The sequence below is a fragment of the Equus asinus genome, chromosome 25 (assembly GCF_041296235.1).
Source record: "Equus asinus isolate D_3611 breed Donkey chromosome 25, EquAss-T2T_v2, whole genome shotgun sequence".
NCBI lineage: Eukaryota > Metazoa > Chordata > Mammalia > Perissodactyla > Equidae > Equus > Equus asinus.
Window position 1 is genome coordinate 31,848,284 of NC_091814.1, and position 16,564 is coordinate 31,864,847.

Here is a 16,564-nt window from a genome sequence, read left to right on the forward strand (position 1 = left end):
CTCCAAAGGATCCTCTTCCTGAGTGCTTGTCATTTTCTAAGCACTTCACATACGTTATCTCATTTAACTCTTATGACTCTCTTGTTGAGGAAAGCATTCCCTTATGACCGTGTTATGCATGAGAAACAGGATCAGAAATGTTAAGAAACTTGTCTAGGGTCATACCGCTAGTAATAGAGAACCCAAAATTCAATCCCAAGTCTGCATTCCAGTCTGACTGATAACCTCTTCGCTATGACTCAAAGAGGTGATGCATATTACAGAATTTCAAGGTCTATCTGAGGAGGCACTCCTGAAGGTCGACTAGTCACTCAGTGGACAAATTCCTCAATAGATGAATCCTTTCAGCATGTCTGCCCTGCACTGGGCACCAGGGGGACAGAGAAGATTAGCAGACAGTCTCTGTAGTCCCCTTGGGTCCTTTCCACAAGGGAAGGGGGAGAAGTCTCAGTAATCATCCTGGGGCTGACATCCTGGGGATGACTGGTCTGAGACTTCCCCTCCTAAGGGGAAGGGGGCAGCAGCTAGAGGTGGGGGGAGGGAGAGGAGTGCCCCTCTCATAGTAGACACCAGACAAACATTTGTTGGCTCTTGGAATATTATAGAAAAGAACAGCAATCACCTCCCATATGAGGAATATGGAGAATTTTGAGGCAAGGGTTTTTTGAGGAAGGGTTGATCAGAAACAGTCCTGCCAAGGAAAAGATGTGCTCTCCCCATCAGCCAGTGGGGACCCAGGCACCAGGTCCGGGGAGAACACTGTCACTAGAGGGCAGTGGCAGCTCACTCTTGGGAGTGAGGGAGCCCTGCCATGCCACCTTCTCTCTGGAGAAGCCAAGAGCAATCCTGCTGCATTATAACTCTGCCCGATGCGGGGGCCAGACCCGGAGGGGGACACGTGATTTCAACAGAGAATAAAGGCAACATTACTTTTCATGTTTCACACATGGCCTTTCATTTTATTTGACCCCGACAGTAGACGTGTCGGGTGCACTAACAGCATTAGTGCAATTTGACAGAGGACAACAGGAAAATCCTTGAGGTTTAAACTCATCCCAGGTCGCTTGGCTAATAAAGATGCTATGGGGACAAATGCCAGGTCCCCTAAACCCCAGTTCGGGGCCGAATCCAGGGCCTGTTTGTAAACTTGGAGATGTGGGCTAAATGCTTTAGTGAAATTCCCACTATAACAATTCTTCCTTTATAGGCCATTCCTTTTCTTATTTGTTCCCTTGAGGGTTAGGAAGAAACAGGAAAAGGAGATTAAAATCAAACTGAACAATCACATACTTTGTAAGTAGCCTTGATAAAACTTTGGATGAGGCAAGTCATACTCATGACTGCCCACCCCAGCCCTTGACTCCTCCCTCCTGCTGCCTTTCAAGGTCACACGCTCGTTCTTCCAGCTGTGGATACAGAAACACATGCAGATATGATGGACACAGAGGAAAATGTACTGCAGTCTCTGCTGAGGACCAGAAGCAGATGCCCACATAGGAACTGACTGGGTCATCAGCCAAAAATCCGAAGCCCAGGGTGATGGGCTTTACCCTGTGCCCCACCCCCTTCCTGACTTCTTCCTGGAACACGGCATCTACAAAGGATGGGCTCGTTTAGGAATATGACTCAAGGCAACGGAGGTGTGCTCTTTTAGCACAGAGACACACAGCCAACACGTGAGGAGGGGATCACATGAATGTCTACTCACCTTGTAGACATTCCATGCGCAAGATCCAGCGCCACCCCCGCCCCACCCAGGGTAGAGCTGGATGGAGCTGAATGTTTGCTGAACCTTGGCAGAGGCTGAGGAGAAAGATAGAGAGATCTTAGAGAAGGGCTTATACGATGAAGGAGTCATGGGAAAGAGGAGAAGAAGAAGTCCTCCCTAGGTGAGGGGGCCGGGGGAAGCAGCCAGAGACCCTGACTGCATGGCCCACCCCTGACACCCAACTCTCTGCAGACTCTAAAGAAACTGGAAGATGCAACGTAAACCAGAAGAAATGGGCTATTTTATATATTCTTCTGCATTCTGCCTCTGTGTAGGGGCAGCCCATGGTGAGCCCATTACTGATGCACTGAACTCCTCCTCTTTCTGCTATTAATGGTGTCAAATTCAGTATACACCAGAAAAATACTCCTTTTAGGTTTGATTCAGCCCTTTGATTTTGCAGACTTTTGTGGAACAAGCTCTCTGCCAGGCGATATGGTAGGATTGAGGTAATTGAAGCATGGTTTCTACCCCTAGAGAGCTTGTCACTAATGGGCAACCTTGACATATATCAGAGCAATTTCCACCCCAGTGGAGCAGTGCAGATGCCATTGCGGAGATGGGCTTTGGGAGAACAGAGGGGGCCGTCCATTTTGCCCGTGGACCAGGGGAGGGTGCTCAGGAGAGGAGAATTTTTAAAGGTCCAGCTCAAATAAAAAGATGAGCACATCGCAGGCTGCAGGAACAATGTAGACCAAGATATAGCATTGTCTATTCTTGGAAGTACTAGAAATCTGGTGTCTTATTTTTAAAACAAATAAATACTAAAGTAGCAAGTCTTACATTGATTCATGCCTGGGTGCCAGCCTGTCTCTGCTGTCCTATAATTTCTCTTCCCTTCCTCCCGCCCCCACTCCCTGCGCCCATTCCATTCTTGGTTATCCAACTTCACATTGAAAATGTGTTATGAAATAAGTAGTATTTGGTTTTTGGTGGCCCTCTCCCCTCTCAGATTCCTTCCTATCATATTTTCAAGACCTTGCACAGTTTCTTCCTTTTCCTGCCTCATCAGCTGTTTTGGGGGCTTCTCTCCCTCTTGTTCTCACTGCCCAGCCACAAAATACTTCTCTCTGTCTCTCCAATAGGTATGGCTTCTTTCCACCCCAGGGCCTTTACACATGCTGCTTTTTCTTTTCTCTGACTCTTCACATAGCTAATTCTTCTTCCTTCTGATTCCACTTTGAAAGTCACTTCCTCAGGGCTGGGTAAGGTCCCCCTAACATATACTTTCATAATGCCCTAAACTGTTCATAGGACTGGTCACAATTGTAACTATCTGTGTTTGTTTACAATCTGACTTTACTGCTAGAATGTAAGCTTCATTAGTGCAGAGATGCACCTACCTTGTTTATGACTTCATGTTCAGAGCCCAGCATGTTGCCTAGGATAGAGTAGGCGCTTAATAAATGTTTGTTGCATGAATGAATGAATGAGTGAATGAGTGGAGATCATTTTCCCTTCCCTTTTCACCCTGACATCTTGCTGTCATTTGGATATCCCAAGGGCTCAATCCAGAGATCTAAGTAAATATAAAAGACCATCCAGACCAGGTGAGGCAGGAATCTGCTCTTTGACAGAGAAAGGATCACTCTGTCCTCATGAGCACACCTCCCTTTTCTCCTCCTTATACTAAACCATAGGAGGACCCCTTATCTTGCTTATTTGAGGGGTAAGCAGGGCACGTGGGAGCAGGGGATGTGAGACCTAGTGAGTACACTTGGCCACTTCTCCCTTTGCCAACACCACAGGTGAAGCAAACAGCTGGATAAGCTCAGACCCATCCGTCATTTGGGATGAGAGAAGGATGCTCCCTGATAGGCACTGGCACCTCCTTCAAGTCATTCCCTTCTCCTTTCCACTCCTGCCACCCCCTTAGTTCAGGCCCTCATCCCCTCAGGTCTTGGTGACTGCAAAGCCCCTCTGTGACTGTCCGGTCTACAGTTTCTCCCAACTTCAGGCCCTACCATTGGTTTGCAGCAAACATGCTTACTTAGGAACCTACGGTAACTCTGTACCGCCTTTGTGGCCGGGTTCAAAGCCTTCAGCCGGGCTGCTCAAACACCCCACTGGTCCAGCCTTGTCTCCCACCACACTGCAGCGCCACCTTGTCATTTCCAGCACGCATCTCATGAATTTCAACCTCTGTTTCTCCTAATCCCACCCCACCCAGCAAACCTCCCAAATCTGGTCCTAGTCATCCTTAAGGCCCAGGCTGATTTCCATGAATTCTTTCCTGATGTCTCCAGCCCACAGCAGACTCCTCATGGCCCCATCCCAGGTGTTAGTATGAGTTAATAGTATCCTATTTAGCTATTGATTGGTTTCCTATTGTTTTCAGTGTTTTAGTCTTGTTTCCTCTACTGGACACATAGTTCATGTTTCATCAATATTTGGTTGAATTGTTGATTGGGGAAAACATAGAGATAAAGTTATTAGAGTCTGAACGAGGCAATATAGCAAGCCTGTGTGTGTGTATGTGCATGAGTGCATATGTTATCACTCCAAAAGCTCTCTTCCACCTCCTTGAGAAACATTCCCGAATACTCTTCGGTTTCTAGTCACCTGTGCCAATACTCAAGCAGCGGAGGCTCTGCCTCCACTCCGGGCCTCTGATGTCTGGCGTATGGGCTGATTGGCACCTGCGAGGACATGGGCCTCCTGACCTCAGCATAAAGAGGCATCAGTTCTCCCATGGCACGCAACATCTGCTGAACCTATTACTCTTTGCACGGCTGAGAATGCATTCCTGGCTCTGTGGCTAGCCAAGGCCAGCAGTGTGCAGGGGGACTGGAGGGGAGGGGAAGGAGGAAGGAGATTCTGGGGGGCTGGAGCTGACAGGCAGTCCCTTGCCCTGTTCAAACTCGTATCAGAGCACATTACAAAGCACGGAACTGACTGATCTGTGGGCTTGGACAGTAGAAGTTCTGTGCGGATAGAGTCTGAGTCTGGTTTCATGTCCCCAATATCTAGTACATAGTCAGCGCTTGATAAATATTTAAGGAATGAGTGTACATATGTGTATGCTAGGGAAGACTCCAGAGAGGCGGGATTCAGCTCCCTACGGAGATAAACCTTCTAACATTGGTTGATGCCCATGGGCATTGCTCGATCGTCTCAGGCTGTGATAAACTCCCCAATCCCAGTGTCCCAACAGGAGGAGGACAGCTGCTAGTCAGAGACACTATACCCAGAGGATCTAAGCAGTGGAAACGCAGAAAAACATTAAGAACCAAGGAGACCTATAGACAGGGAGTTTGGGGAACAGCATGGAAGAAGGAATGGTTAGTTCTAAGAGGGTGGGGAAATCGTAGAAGGCTTCATGGATGAGATGGCATTTGATGTGGATTTTTAAAATCTTTAGCATTTCCACAGGCAGGGAATGAGGAAAGGGCATTCTCTACTAATAGATCAGCATAACCAAAGGTCAGGAGCTTTGGAAATGAGTGGCGTGTTAGAAATCAGTATCTCGTATGGTACTGCTGGGGTGTCAGCTGGGGGGATGGAGGAACTCAGGGGAGGAGGGATAGTTTTGTGCCAGATCTTGAAACGCCTTCAGTGATGGGCTAAGGTGTTTGGAGTTTATTTTGTAGGTAATAGATACTATTGAGGTGGAAGCAATATGTTTTATTGAGATAATTCTAGCAAGAATGAAATGGATTGGAGACACAATAATAATAGCTCACATTTATTAACAGCTTACCATGTGCCAGTCACTGTACTAAGCAACTAGCATTCTGCCTCACTCCACCCTACTAGTGTATGAAACAAGTTCAGTAATTATCCCATTTTACAGAGGGAGAAACTGAGGCACAGAGAGGTTAAGCCTCTTGTCCAAGGCCACACATCCAGTCAATAGAGGACCATGGCATCCAACCTAGAAGGCTTCTCCAGAGCCACTTTTAACTATCCCTGTTGATTACCTAACCCAGGACCGGTTAGAGCGTAGCATATCATAACAGCACCCCAGAGAAAGGACTGCTTGAATTAAGATTGTAGAGATGACAATAGAAAAGAGGCAGCATTTACTTACTGCCTTTTGTGTAAGAAAGGGGGAAATATATATATCATTTGCTTGTATCCACATAAAGAAATACTGGAGGGAGACACAAGAAACTAATACAAGTGGCCAGTGATAGAGGGGATGGCCTCTTTTTCTGGAGGGCTGGACGACGAGTTGAGTGGGGTGATACACCTCAAAAGTATGTCTTTTAATACAAATCTGATCTCTGACCTATTTAAATGTGTTCTTTATTCCAAAAAAATGCATAAATGTTACAAAATAAAAAGGCACAATTTAAAAGCTAATTTAAAGGAACAATTGAAAGGGCATAACAGCCAGCTGGATTTGGAAGGCAATGAAGGAGACAATACAGGCAAAGGAAGCACCTGGGTTTCTAACTTGAGTGGGAAGATGGCAGCCCTTTAGCGTAGCTGGGAGAAACAGGAGGAGAGTGGGTTTGAACGAAGCTGTAAGACGTTCAGGTCTGTTTGTGGCTGAAAGTAGACATGTGGATGTTGAGATTAAGGTCCACAGCCCAGATGGGGGTGTTGATTTGGGACATTCACATGATGATGGTAACAGACCCTGTGAGTGGATGTTAAGATTCAGGGGTGAGTAGAGAAGAAGAAAGCAAGAGGGCAGAAGACAGAGGTTCGAGGAAGCTGCACGGAAGGAGCAGCCACAGAGAAGCTCAGATGGAGACTGTGAAAGTCTGGGCAAGGGTAGGATGCAGAGGGGAGTAGGAGGGAGAGAGGGAGCAGAGAATTTCCAGGAGGAGAGTGGTCTCCTAGGGTCTAGTGGGTTAGGACTGAGAAAAGGATGCTAGGATGGGATCAGAACGCTATGCTTCTAGAAACAGAGGAGAGGAGCCATATGAGAGACTGTGGGTGGAACCACCCAACCTAGGGACCCCCTGTGGGATATCCAAGGGCTTCTCTTCCGATTCTGCAAGAGATGACAAGCCAGGTGGACACTGAGGGCTCTTCAGTCTCTACTTTCAGCCAAGGTAGATATCCGACTGCTCAGGAAGGTGTTGTTAGACAACTACTCCAGCAACTGAGTGCTTAAAGGGGAAACTGAGGCAGGCAGTCCCAGAAAGCTTCTCTGATTTTCTGTTATCACTCCATTTGGGCCAATGAAAACCTATAATTTCATGTTTTATTTTTGCTTGTTATTCTTCCTCTCTCTCTATCACACACATCAATGCAAACACAATTATGCACATGATACACACACACACGCACGCACACATACGAGGCACGAAAGGGCCCCTTTGCAAAAGCATTCTTCTCGATCAGACTCGGTGCTGCTGGGAGGGAGGGAAAGCAGAGCAGAGGAAAGGAAGGAGAGAGGCAAGCCACCCTAGCTACTTTTCCTCCCCTTTAAGGCTGCCTGGTTACAGTCCTGGGAAAGAAAACCTCTGCATTCCTCCCCTTTAAGTCGGTTTATTGTTAAAGCACTGGAGCAGCTAATCCTCACAGACCTGTAGGAGCTGGAGTGGGAGCACCTCGAGCCGATTCCCTCTGAGTCCCTGGGTAAGATGAACCTGCTTCTCTTCTTGGTTTTAGGAGGTCTCTTTGCTTAGCGGAGGCATGTGGCCCTTAGAGAGTGGGTTTGAAGAGACACTTTTGCAAGTAACTTGGGTATTTATTTCAGCCCCTGTTCCAGTCTTGCCCGATTCTTGTGGGATCAAGGGTAAGTTGTAGGTGCCTTGGAAAATAAATCTGAATGGGGGTCCAGGGGGAACCTCCGTGGGGAGCCATCTGGCGATCACTTCAGGATTGGCTTGAGTGGGAACCTTTTGCACTTCTGGGCGGGGAAAGGGGAGTAAAATATCTGTATACGCCCCTCCTGCAATGCCTGCTTTCAGGATGCATTCTGGGGACAGTCCTCCAGGTCCCAGGGAGGGGCTGTCCATCTGCAGGGTGTCAGGACCTCCCGCATGGTTACACTTCTGCCTCCTGCTCCACCTTCATCTCTTAACCTCTCTGACCCCATCTGTCAAATGGGGCAATGTCCATTCTGCCTACCTGGCTGGGTTTTTATGAGGATTAAGAGAGGCAGTGGGCAAAAGGAGGTTGGTAAACAGCCTGTGGCTCTGCAAACCCAAGGAAGGCCGACCAGCCTCAGTCCCTCCTGGCAGGGTCCATGGACGGGCTCCGGCTCCAGGTCCCTGGCTGTGTCAGGATGCAGGACTCAGCCACGGCGGGCGTTGTCAGTCACAAGACCACTCCTTCACCTTTCCCAGAGGTGCATCTGTCTCCCTTCTGTCTTTAAACTTCCCTAGTTTAGTTCTCAGGTAAAGATATTAAAAGGAGGTCTGGATTCACCACCACCCCCATCCGCACCGTGGCCCCTTCTCTCCACGTAACTTTGACGCACAAACATTAACCCCGAGGCTCCCGGAGGCGGCTGCCAGGGCTCCCGCTGGTCTGGCTGCAGTGCGTGGCTGGCCAGCTGCTTGCTCTGAAGCCAGATAAATTGATCATGAGGAAAACCTCTGAGAAGGCTCAAGAGAGTCAAGCAGGTTCCGTCTTGGGTAAGGAAATGATCTTTCCTAGATCAGGGGCGGGAGACAGAGCCCGGCCCCTGGCAGCCCTACAGCCCCAAGCTTAATAAGCAGGGCCAAAGATGAGACCCGATAGGCCATATCACAAAGTGCTTAGTAATACTGATATGGGGACCGCACTTTATAGTTTATAATGTGCTTTTAATTAATCATCTTTAGGACAAGACCATCAGGCTGATGGGGCCAATAGTATTTCTCTCTTAGTAGAGCTGAGACCACTGAGACTCAAACAGTCTTGCCTGGGGTTGCAAAGCTGCATGCTGGCGGTGTCCATTTGGTCATAGTAGCATTTGAACTCAGATCTTCTGACATAGTCAGTGACCTCTCCATGATATTACAGATAGCTATGGGTGTGTGTGTATTAAGAGCACTCTTTAGAAAGATGGGGCGAAACTTTGGGAAAGAAGCCTGAGGTCAGACTGAGAAAAGGCTTGAGGGGCTGGGGCACTCGATGCCGGTCCCAGCCTCAATGCTGAGAAATCTGAGCGTTCCCAGGGTCCAGCCTTTCCCAGGTCATGGGAGCCCCGTGTTCCAGGGGGAATCAGTCAGGTGTGGGCATTGCATGAAAGCAGCCGAAGGAGGAGGGCGGAGGTAAGTGAAAGCCCGACAAGCACCTCTAGGAAAGAGGCAACAGGTTCCGTGGAAGGGAGGCAAGGAGACCGCGCTGTCGGCGTCTGATGGACGGGGGCTCCCAACCCAGCTCTGTCATTTACTATCTGTTTGGTTTGGGGCATTTTTCTTAACATTCTGACCCCTCAGTACCTCAGCTATGAAATGAGGTTAATGATGCCTCCCTTGAAAGGCGGCAGTGAGGCATTAAAGGAGACGATGCAGGTGAAGCGCCTAGCACCGTGTCCCACCCAGGTGATCATCCCCGGCAGGGCAGGCAGCTGGTATTATAAGGCCTGGAGCAATTCTGGCCGGGACTGCAAAGAAGCCCCCTCTAACAGGAGAGCGCCTCCCTCGCTCCCTGTCCCCCCTTCACACACGCACACGCGGCCAGAAATAAATTGCCGCCCGGAGCGCGTGCGTGCGTGCGAGTGATGGGGCGCAGCCGCAGCCTGCCGGAGCCCGCCGAGTGAATGAGCCGCAGCATGAATGAGCGGGGGAGCGGCGGCGCCCGCGCTACAACTGCAGGCGCGCCGCCACCGTCAAGGGCGAGGGGCTGCGGCTGGGCGGCTGCCAGCGTGCAAGCAAGCCCGGGGATGCACGGGCTTTCTGTGATCTTCAGACCCGTGCCCTCGGAGGGAAGGCTGGTAACGCGGAGCTTCTGGCCACAGCCGTCCTGGGCTCAGCCTGTCTTTTGTGCACCCCTCCCCAGGTGGAGATCCCTCCCCTCCGCTTCCGGGAGGCGTGGTAGTTTTGTAGTAATGAGCCCCATATCTGTATAATACAGGCATCTCTTGCATGGGTCTTAGGCTTAAAGGCAGCCTGTGGCAGGCACACAGTCAACATTATTACCCTTGAAAACTCCTTAGACAGGTGCCCCAGGAGAGACCAGCATACTCCCCTGAAGAAACCCAACACACGCAGCATTCCCTACAGTGTGGCAACAGATCTCTGTTTTCTTGGTTGAGTACCAGATGAAGTCGTTGGTTTGCATTTCAGGGCCATGATGTATGAAAATATGTATATTTTTCAACACTTCAGAATCACGGTGAGATGAGATGCGCACACTGTGAGAGGCATGTGGGAGCTGAGACCAGCTGAGGGAAGAGCAGATTCATGTCTCCTGTTGTGTGCTCACCTCTAAATGATTTGTTTCCCTGTCTCTCTCTCCCAGTGCCTGGTATTTAACTTATGTACCTATAAGGTGGGCCCACTGCATAGCACCTTAGAGATTGCAGAATGCTTTCATGCCACTTGATGTGTTGGGCCTCCACAGGCATGCTGAGAAATAAACAGAGCAGGGATCACGATTCCCATTCCACAGATGAGCAAACTGAGGCCCGCTGTGGTTAGGGGCACATTAAGAATAAGTAGCACACCCTGCTCTCTCCAGTGACTCCCATGTGTTAACGTCTCAGCTACCAAACAGAGCCCTAGAGAATGCTCTTCACTTCCTCTATAAGAGGAGCACAATAAACCTCAAGCCCCACACGAATTCTGGCTTGTCACTGCAGCAGGAGGCATTTGGTTAAGCTTAAATGGGGGCTTGAGCCTGAAATAAACTGTAGGAGGCAACCGGAAAAAACCTCCTTTCTCCATGATTTTGTGAACAGAAACTGGTGTGCAGAGTTGGCCTTTGAGATGCAGGACTAGAGGGAGGGCTGGGGATGGAGTTGATGTTCCTTGGAGATTCCATCCACCCAGAAGTCTCCAGCAGCCTCTAGGGTCCAGGGCCTGGGCTCTGGTAAGCTGACCAGCCACTTGAGCTGCAGCCTAGGAACTGGAAATGTGTTCTGACAGCACACACAGACCCAGCCGACATGCATATGACACTGTGAGGAGAGCAGGACTGTGACGGATGGCAGCAGGTTGCTGGAAATTTCATATATTGCTCAAACAAATGGAGAATCCCAAAGCATCAGAGTTGACCTACTTGCTGTTTTCCAAAGTAAGCTCTGAGCATCTCTAGATCCCCTGGATGCTAGTAGTTGTTAGAAAAGGAAGGAGTTTCACGGTCTGGTCAATTTGGGGGATGTTAGGTTAAATAGATTAAATAGGTGTCTTTAATGGTCCTCAGAGCCTTTAATAAGCTAATGCAGATCGCAATTCTCCAAGAAGGGGCAGCAAATCCACTTTGCTCACAGAGAGTCTCTTGGGACTAATGTTCTAAAGAACAAACTTGAGGGAACCTTAATCTAGTCCAGTCTCCTCTTTTCACTAAGGAGAAAGAGCGAAACCCAGAGAAAATGAAGTGTTCTGCCCGGGGCTGCCCAGTTCCTCAGTGCCAAGCCAAGACTGGAGCCAGAACTTGAGTTCTTTCTAGCATGCCTCTCAATCCAGAGGATGGTGGAAAGTCCAATATGGGCCAGAGTCCAGGAAACTGTGGGACCCGGGCAAGAAAATGTCCCAGCTTTAGCCTTTTTGCTCCTTTGTAACTGAGTGATTTACGTACTGCCTGATTCCATGTCCCCAGCCTGGAGGCAGAGAGCACATTCTTATTAAAGATGGTCCAACCGATAACCTCCTTCCCAAGACCCAGAGGCCTTTCTGAGTCATGCTCCCGAGAAACGGGAAACCCTGGAAGCAGACCATAAAGCAGTCTTGGGGCAGGCTGGTTCCTTTGAGGGCAGTAACAGAGCCATACATGGTCCCTCGGGAAGGCTCTGAAGCCTGCTCACCACACCCTAGAGCGATTCACACCTCCTTGCTCAGAAGCTTCAAGTGAGAGCACCAGTGAAGGCACGGTGGCTCTTCCTATAGGTAGAGTTGAGAGCCATTATCTGGGAGTTGAAGGAGGCAGAGGTGCTACTCAAAGATTCTCTCCTTCCCAGTCCCCATCTCCTCTGGTTTGTTCATGTCCAGTTTAGGAACTCTGCTGTGGGTTTGGGAAACACACTTGGACTGGATTGGATCGGATCGGATTGGATTGGATTGCATTGAATTGAATTGAATTGAAACATGATATTCCCAAGACTCTGGGACATCTTATCAGGAAGGGTAACACTCTTAAGCAATTAGACCAGCTGATTCATTTAATAAGCACCTCAAAGGAGAGTCCTAAGTGGCTGTGACTCAAAATAGGAAATTTTTCATAAGGAGGCTGTGTGGAACAGGGTAGGCAGGAGTGAGGGTCCAGAGAGAAGGTCCAGGGCAGTGTGGGGTCATGAGGTGACCTGGCACCTTCAGGGTATGGTGATGGCAATGAGGAGGCCTCTGAAGATAAACCTCGTCTGCCTTAGAGTTCTGTCTGGTGCTCGTGCTGCTGCTGTGACCCACTGGGGCCTGGGAAGGAGAAAAGGGAGGTGATGTTCTATGGAAGAAACATGTGAGGGCGCCTGCCTCCTGGGCTCCTGTCCAAGCATCCCTCACCAGCACCTCATAAATAGCCAGGCTGAATGCCACCAAGGATCACACAGCTTATCCCCAGAAGCTCAGAAAGGGCTGCACTCAGGGACAATGTCCTCCCGAAGACTGCGGCCTGCCCTTTAGGAAGAATTTTTCCCTCTGTAGTCTCCTCTGCTGTGAAATTTTCCAAGAGACCAGGAAGACCACCCAAAAAATATAACTGAGCACTAACCAGGAGCCAGATGCTGTACTAGGCCCAAGGGAGACAGGAGATGGACCAGGTCTCTGTCCACATGGAGCTACTTCTCGGTGAGGATATTGACCCCAAACAAATAAACAGGAGAATTTCAGATTGTCATATGTGTTGCAGAAGAAATGATCAGGCTCATATGATAGAGCATAACCTGGGGCTGAGGGGCTGACTCTAGATAGAATGGTTGGGGTGGGGGGTGGGGAGTGCCTCTTCAAGTGTCCCAGGGAAGTTCTGCTGACCAAGAACTGGACCCAGAATCCAACCCAGGCCCTGCATTGTCTGTCACTGAAGCGATGATGACAGAAGAAGCCAAGACAATTCTGCGCTCTGTGGCTATTCTGCCCCCTCGTGCTGTTATGCTGTAGGCAGAGCCTCGCAGTGAGAACTATAGAGCGGAGACCCCTACCGCCTTCCCTTCCCAGGGCACAGGGCTTCTTGCATCTCTAGAGCAATATAAAGAATATGTCACTGCCCATCATAAGTCCAACTCCTCCCCAAAGCCTTACCTGATCAGCCCCCCGCCACGCCACCCAGGGCTTGCTTCCTCATTCACTCATTTAACAAATATGGACTGGACCCTTAGTAAATGCCGGGCTCAGCAGCAGGCCCTAGGGATTCCAAGATGAGTAACACATGGCCCCTGCCCTTGACGCACTCACAGTCGGGTGAGGCAAACCCACACGTAAGCAATCAACCTACAATCAGCCTCTGAACCACTCTGGCCCTGATCCAATGTGCCTATTCATTTGCCAGCTCCCATCAACTAGCCTGTCTTTCTAGTTGTTTATTTATATACCTATGTTTGATCTTTCCAACTGGATTGCAAGCACTTTCAAGGGGAGCTTCATATTACAGAAATGTCTGTGTTAGTCCAGGAGGTACACAGAAGGTACTCAATAAATGCCTGTTGAACGAAGGAGTGTTACCTCCACAACTCAAAGATGGTCCCATGAATAAGGTCATTTCCTTTAGCCAGAAGCCATTTTTGCAGAATATTCTTCAGGGTCTTACCCTGTTGAGGAGCGAGGGTTCTGAACCAGCCAGGAATGCCAGCATCTACAGCGTCTCCTGAGGTCAACATGTGAAATCAGCTCTAAATCTCAGAGAATTCTATAGGGGCTGTTCCGGAGCTTTGAAATCCAGTGGTATTTGTTGCCAGAAATAGAGGGAGGGGCAGGGAGTACTTTGGAAACAAAGGAGAGCAATATTGGAGCTTCACCATTCTCAGAATTTGTTTTCTTTTCCTCTGAAAGGGGCTAGTTTAAAGAAGTCAAGAGAGGAAAGGGAGGACTTTAACCGAAAGAAGCAGGATACAGCAGCAGAACCTCGGCCCCTGTCTTGGAGCCCACTCCTGGCCCTCCACCACACAGGGCACAGGGGCCTTGAGATTGCTCTGAGGTCAGGGCGGGCTGGGAAGGACGTGGGGTTTCAGATCTGGGCCCCTGAGTTTTTCACGTTGCTCTGAAGATGGAACTAAACTGTTAGGATTGAGTGTATGGGAGGAGGGGTGGGCGGGAAAGATGTTTTCTTAGAGCCTCGCTTAGGCTAAGAATACTATGTTTTTCAGCTATTTAAGAGAGATGGGAATAAAGGAACAGTGAGTACAGATCTGCTGATGAGTTGGTGATGCCTCCTGGAGAGCAGGCAGTCATTCCAGGGGGCCTCCAGAAGGGGGAGTAATGCACACCCAGCCTGAGCTGGAAAGAAGGCTCTTGATTGGCTCCTCACCTGGGAAAGCATCTTCTGCAGCCCTGTTGTTCTATGGAGGAGGAATGAGACAGAGAGGGAGACACACAAACTGACCCTGTGGATTTTGCTCTTTTTAATGTCCACCCCTTTGCCATCATCCCCTACATTCTTCATGACTTCCAGCTACAGTGTGTCTACACAGTAAGAAGTGTTTAGTTCAAACCCAGATGCTAACCACTCTGATAACTAGAAGCTGCTGGATCTGGGGCTAAGAATCTGCAGAATGGTATCTGGCTCAAGATAGCCCTCTTTTCAAAGAGTTCATCTTCCCTAAAGCAGTCTGTACCAGTCAGGGTCCATTTGTTTCCACCTTATAGACTGTGCCCTCCAAGTCAAGGGTCAGCCCACCATTGCTTTGCTGGGAAGTCCACCTCTGGCCAGCACCTGAGCCCTGAACTGCTGTGGTCCCTCTGGGCTGCCACCCTGCCAACAGAGCAAATCAACAAATGGGCCACCAGATCTCCATTCAGCTGTACCCCCTGCTGAGAAATTCTTAACATTTCTCATACGCATTGTTAATAATAACACCACCAATTATTATGTACCTGGGTTGCTAATTTACACACTATACTAAAATGTGCAAAGAAAATGTAGCTTCATTTCCTATAAAATCTTTCTCATGAACTCCTACTGCCCTCTACCCCAAGCAGTAAGAGGGGAGTGGGAAACTTTACGTTTGAACTTGTCTGTTATGGCATCTCAATGTCTTCAGGTTTAACAAAGAGTCTCGTTTTACTGACCCAGAGTCTTCCAAGAAGATACACGGGCTTGAGATGGCCTTTCCTCCTCCTGCTCTATTTCAAGGTGGTATTTTATGTTATAAGGTGCTTGCTTCACCTGCCTGTGGTATGGAGAAGGGGTCTCAGACTTATCAGGGACCATGGAGCCCACAGTCCTCTGGGATCTCACCAGAGGCTGACTAGTGACCTCTAGGTGTACTGGCCCATCTGGCCCATAAGTTGTCATGCTGACACCCTCCACAAAAGGCCCTGATCCAAGCCCTTTGTTTCCACTTGATAAGCCTGATTGCAGCCACCTCTTCTTCTGGACCCCAGGTGACAGGCCCACGAGCAGCTCTCCCTCCCGTCACCAGGGCCGTGGGCAGAGGTGAGCTGGTAAATGTTTAACGACTGGTTCTCGGGGGGTGGTGGAGGAGTGAAGGAGAAGCCATAATTGTAGCACTTGCCTGTTTCCATGGTGTAAATACTCCCACTGTGGTGGATTTCAAGCTAACAACATGAGGCCATGAAGCGTGGAGCTGGGAAGAGACATGCACAGTTGACTGTCATGAGCTAGTACAAGCTGGCTTCAGCTCCCACAGGCCCAGGGGACTTTCTGGAGTCCCTGCAGGTCACGAGGCACTGTCTTGCTCATCTCCTTCCTCCAGGCCCACCTCATGATTACTTATACCCCGTTAGATGTGGCTGCAGTCAGAGTTCCTCCTAGGTTTGTAGTCTCCCACCAGCAGGGTCCCCGGAAGCCCACCCATCCCATGGTGATGGAGAGTCACCCCCATTCCTGGAGGGATGTTTTACTCCAAGAGAGTGAAAGGAAAGATGTGTGCTTCTGACAACTACACCGTCTGTCTCCCCCATCTCCTTCCCAGGATCCACTTAGGCCAAAAGTATCGGTCTTCCCACATCTCTTCCTCTAGCAAGGACCTCACTTTGTGTCACGTTCTTCTTATTTCCAGGGTCTTAAGTCTCATAGTTGTGTCTTAATGGTAGAGGAGGTTTTCCTCTATCCTATGGAAACTGTTTCATGACATGAGTCCTGCAGATGGGGATTACCAGGGATGAAAATACATCAATTTAACATCCCCCAAATATTATCTGTTACAACTGTTTAACATGTGTGAGACAATGTGCTAATTCTCTAGGCACACTATTTTATTTAACCATCACCATAATCATAAGGCGATTTGTTTCAATATTACAAATGCGTTAATAGACTCAAAGAGGTTAATAACTTGCCTAAGGCCGTTTAACGAGCAGAGGTAGGATTTGAACTCAGGTTGACCTCCAAACCTACGCTCTTTACCTGATGATAAATTGTGGAGGCACAAATTTTCTCTTTGTTCTGAGGCTGTTAGAAGATCTCGTAGATTCTGCAGGCACTTTTTCAAATGGAGAAGGAGGGTCATTGCCTAAGAGGGGCAGCTATTAGATATATTCTTTACTTCTCTGTCAGGTCCAAGGAGTATGGGGGAGAGGGTGTTGGCAGAAATGGTGTCTCACCCATCACTCCCAGACGCTCAGTACCCCTGCCATC

General features: G+C 49.1%; 1 protein-coding gene across 3 annotated transcripts in view; it reads left to right on the top strand.

Moving 5' to 3' along the window:
• Positions 1–7,192: 7,192 nt before the first annotated feature.
• The window catches only part of CAMK1G (calcium/calmodulin dependent protein kinase IG), a 29,595-nt gene continuing 20,223 nt past the window's right edge, over positions 7,193–16,564 (top strand). The window contains exon 1 of one of the 3 annotated variants that reach the window (XM_014834943.3): positions 7,193–7,303. Coding sequence is in view for 2 of the 3 variants with exons in the window: in XM_070497133.1 (XP_070353234.1) it covers positions 8,256–8,307 (52 nt within the window). In the remaining variant the exon portion in view is untranslated. Of the gene's footprint in view, positions 7,304–8,170; positions 8,308–16,564 lie in introns of those variants that run through there. The other 2 variants (XM_070497133.1, XM_070497134.1) reach the window with 2 other exon arrangements.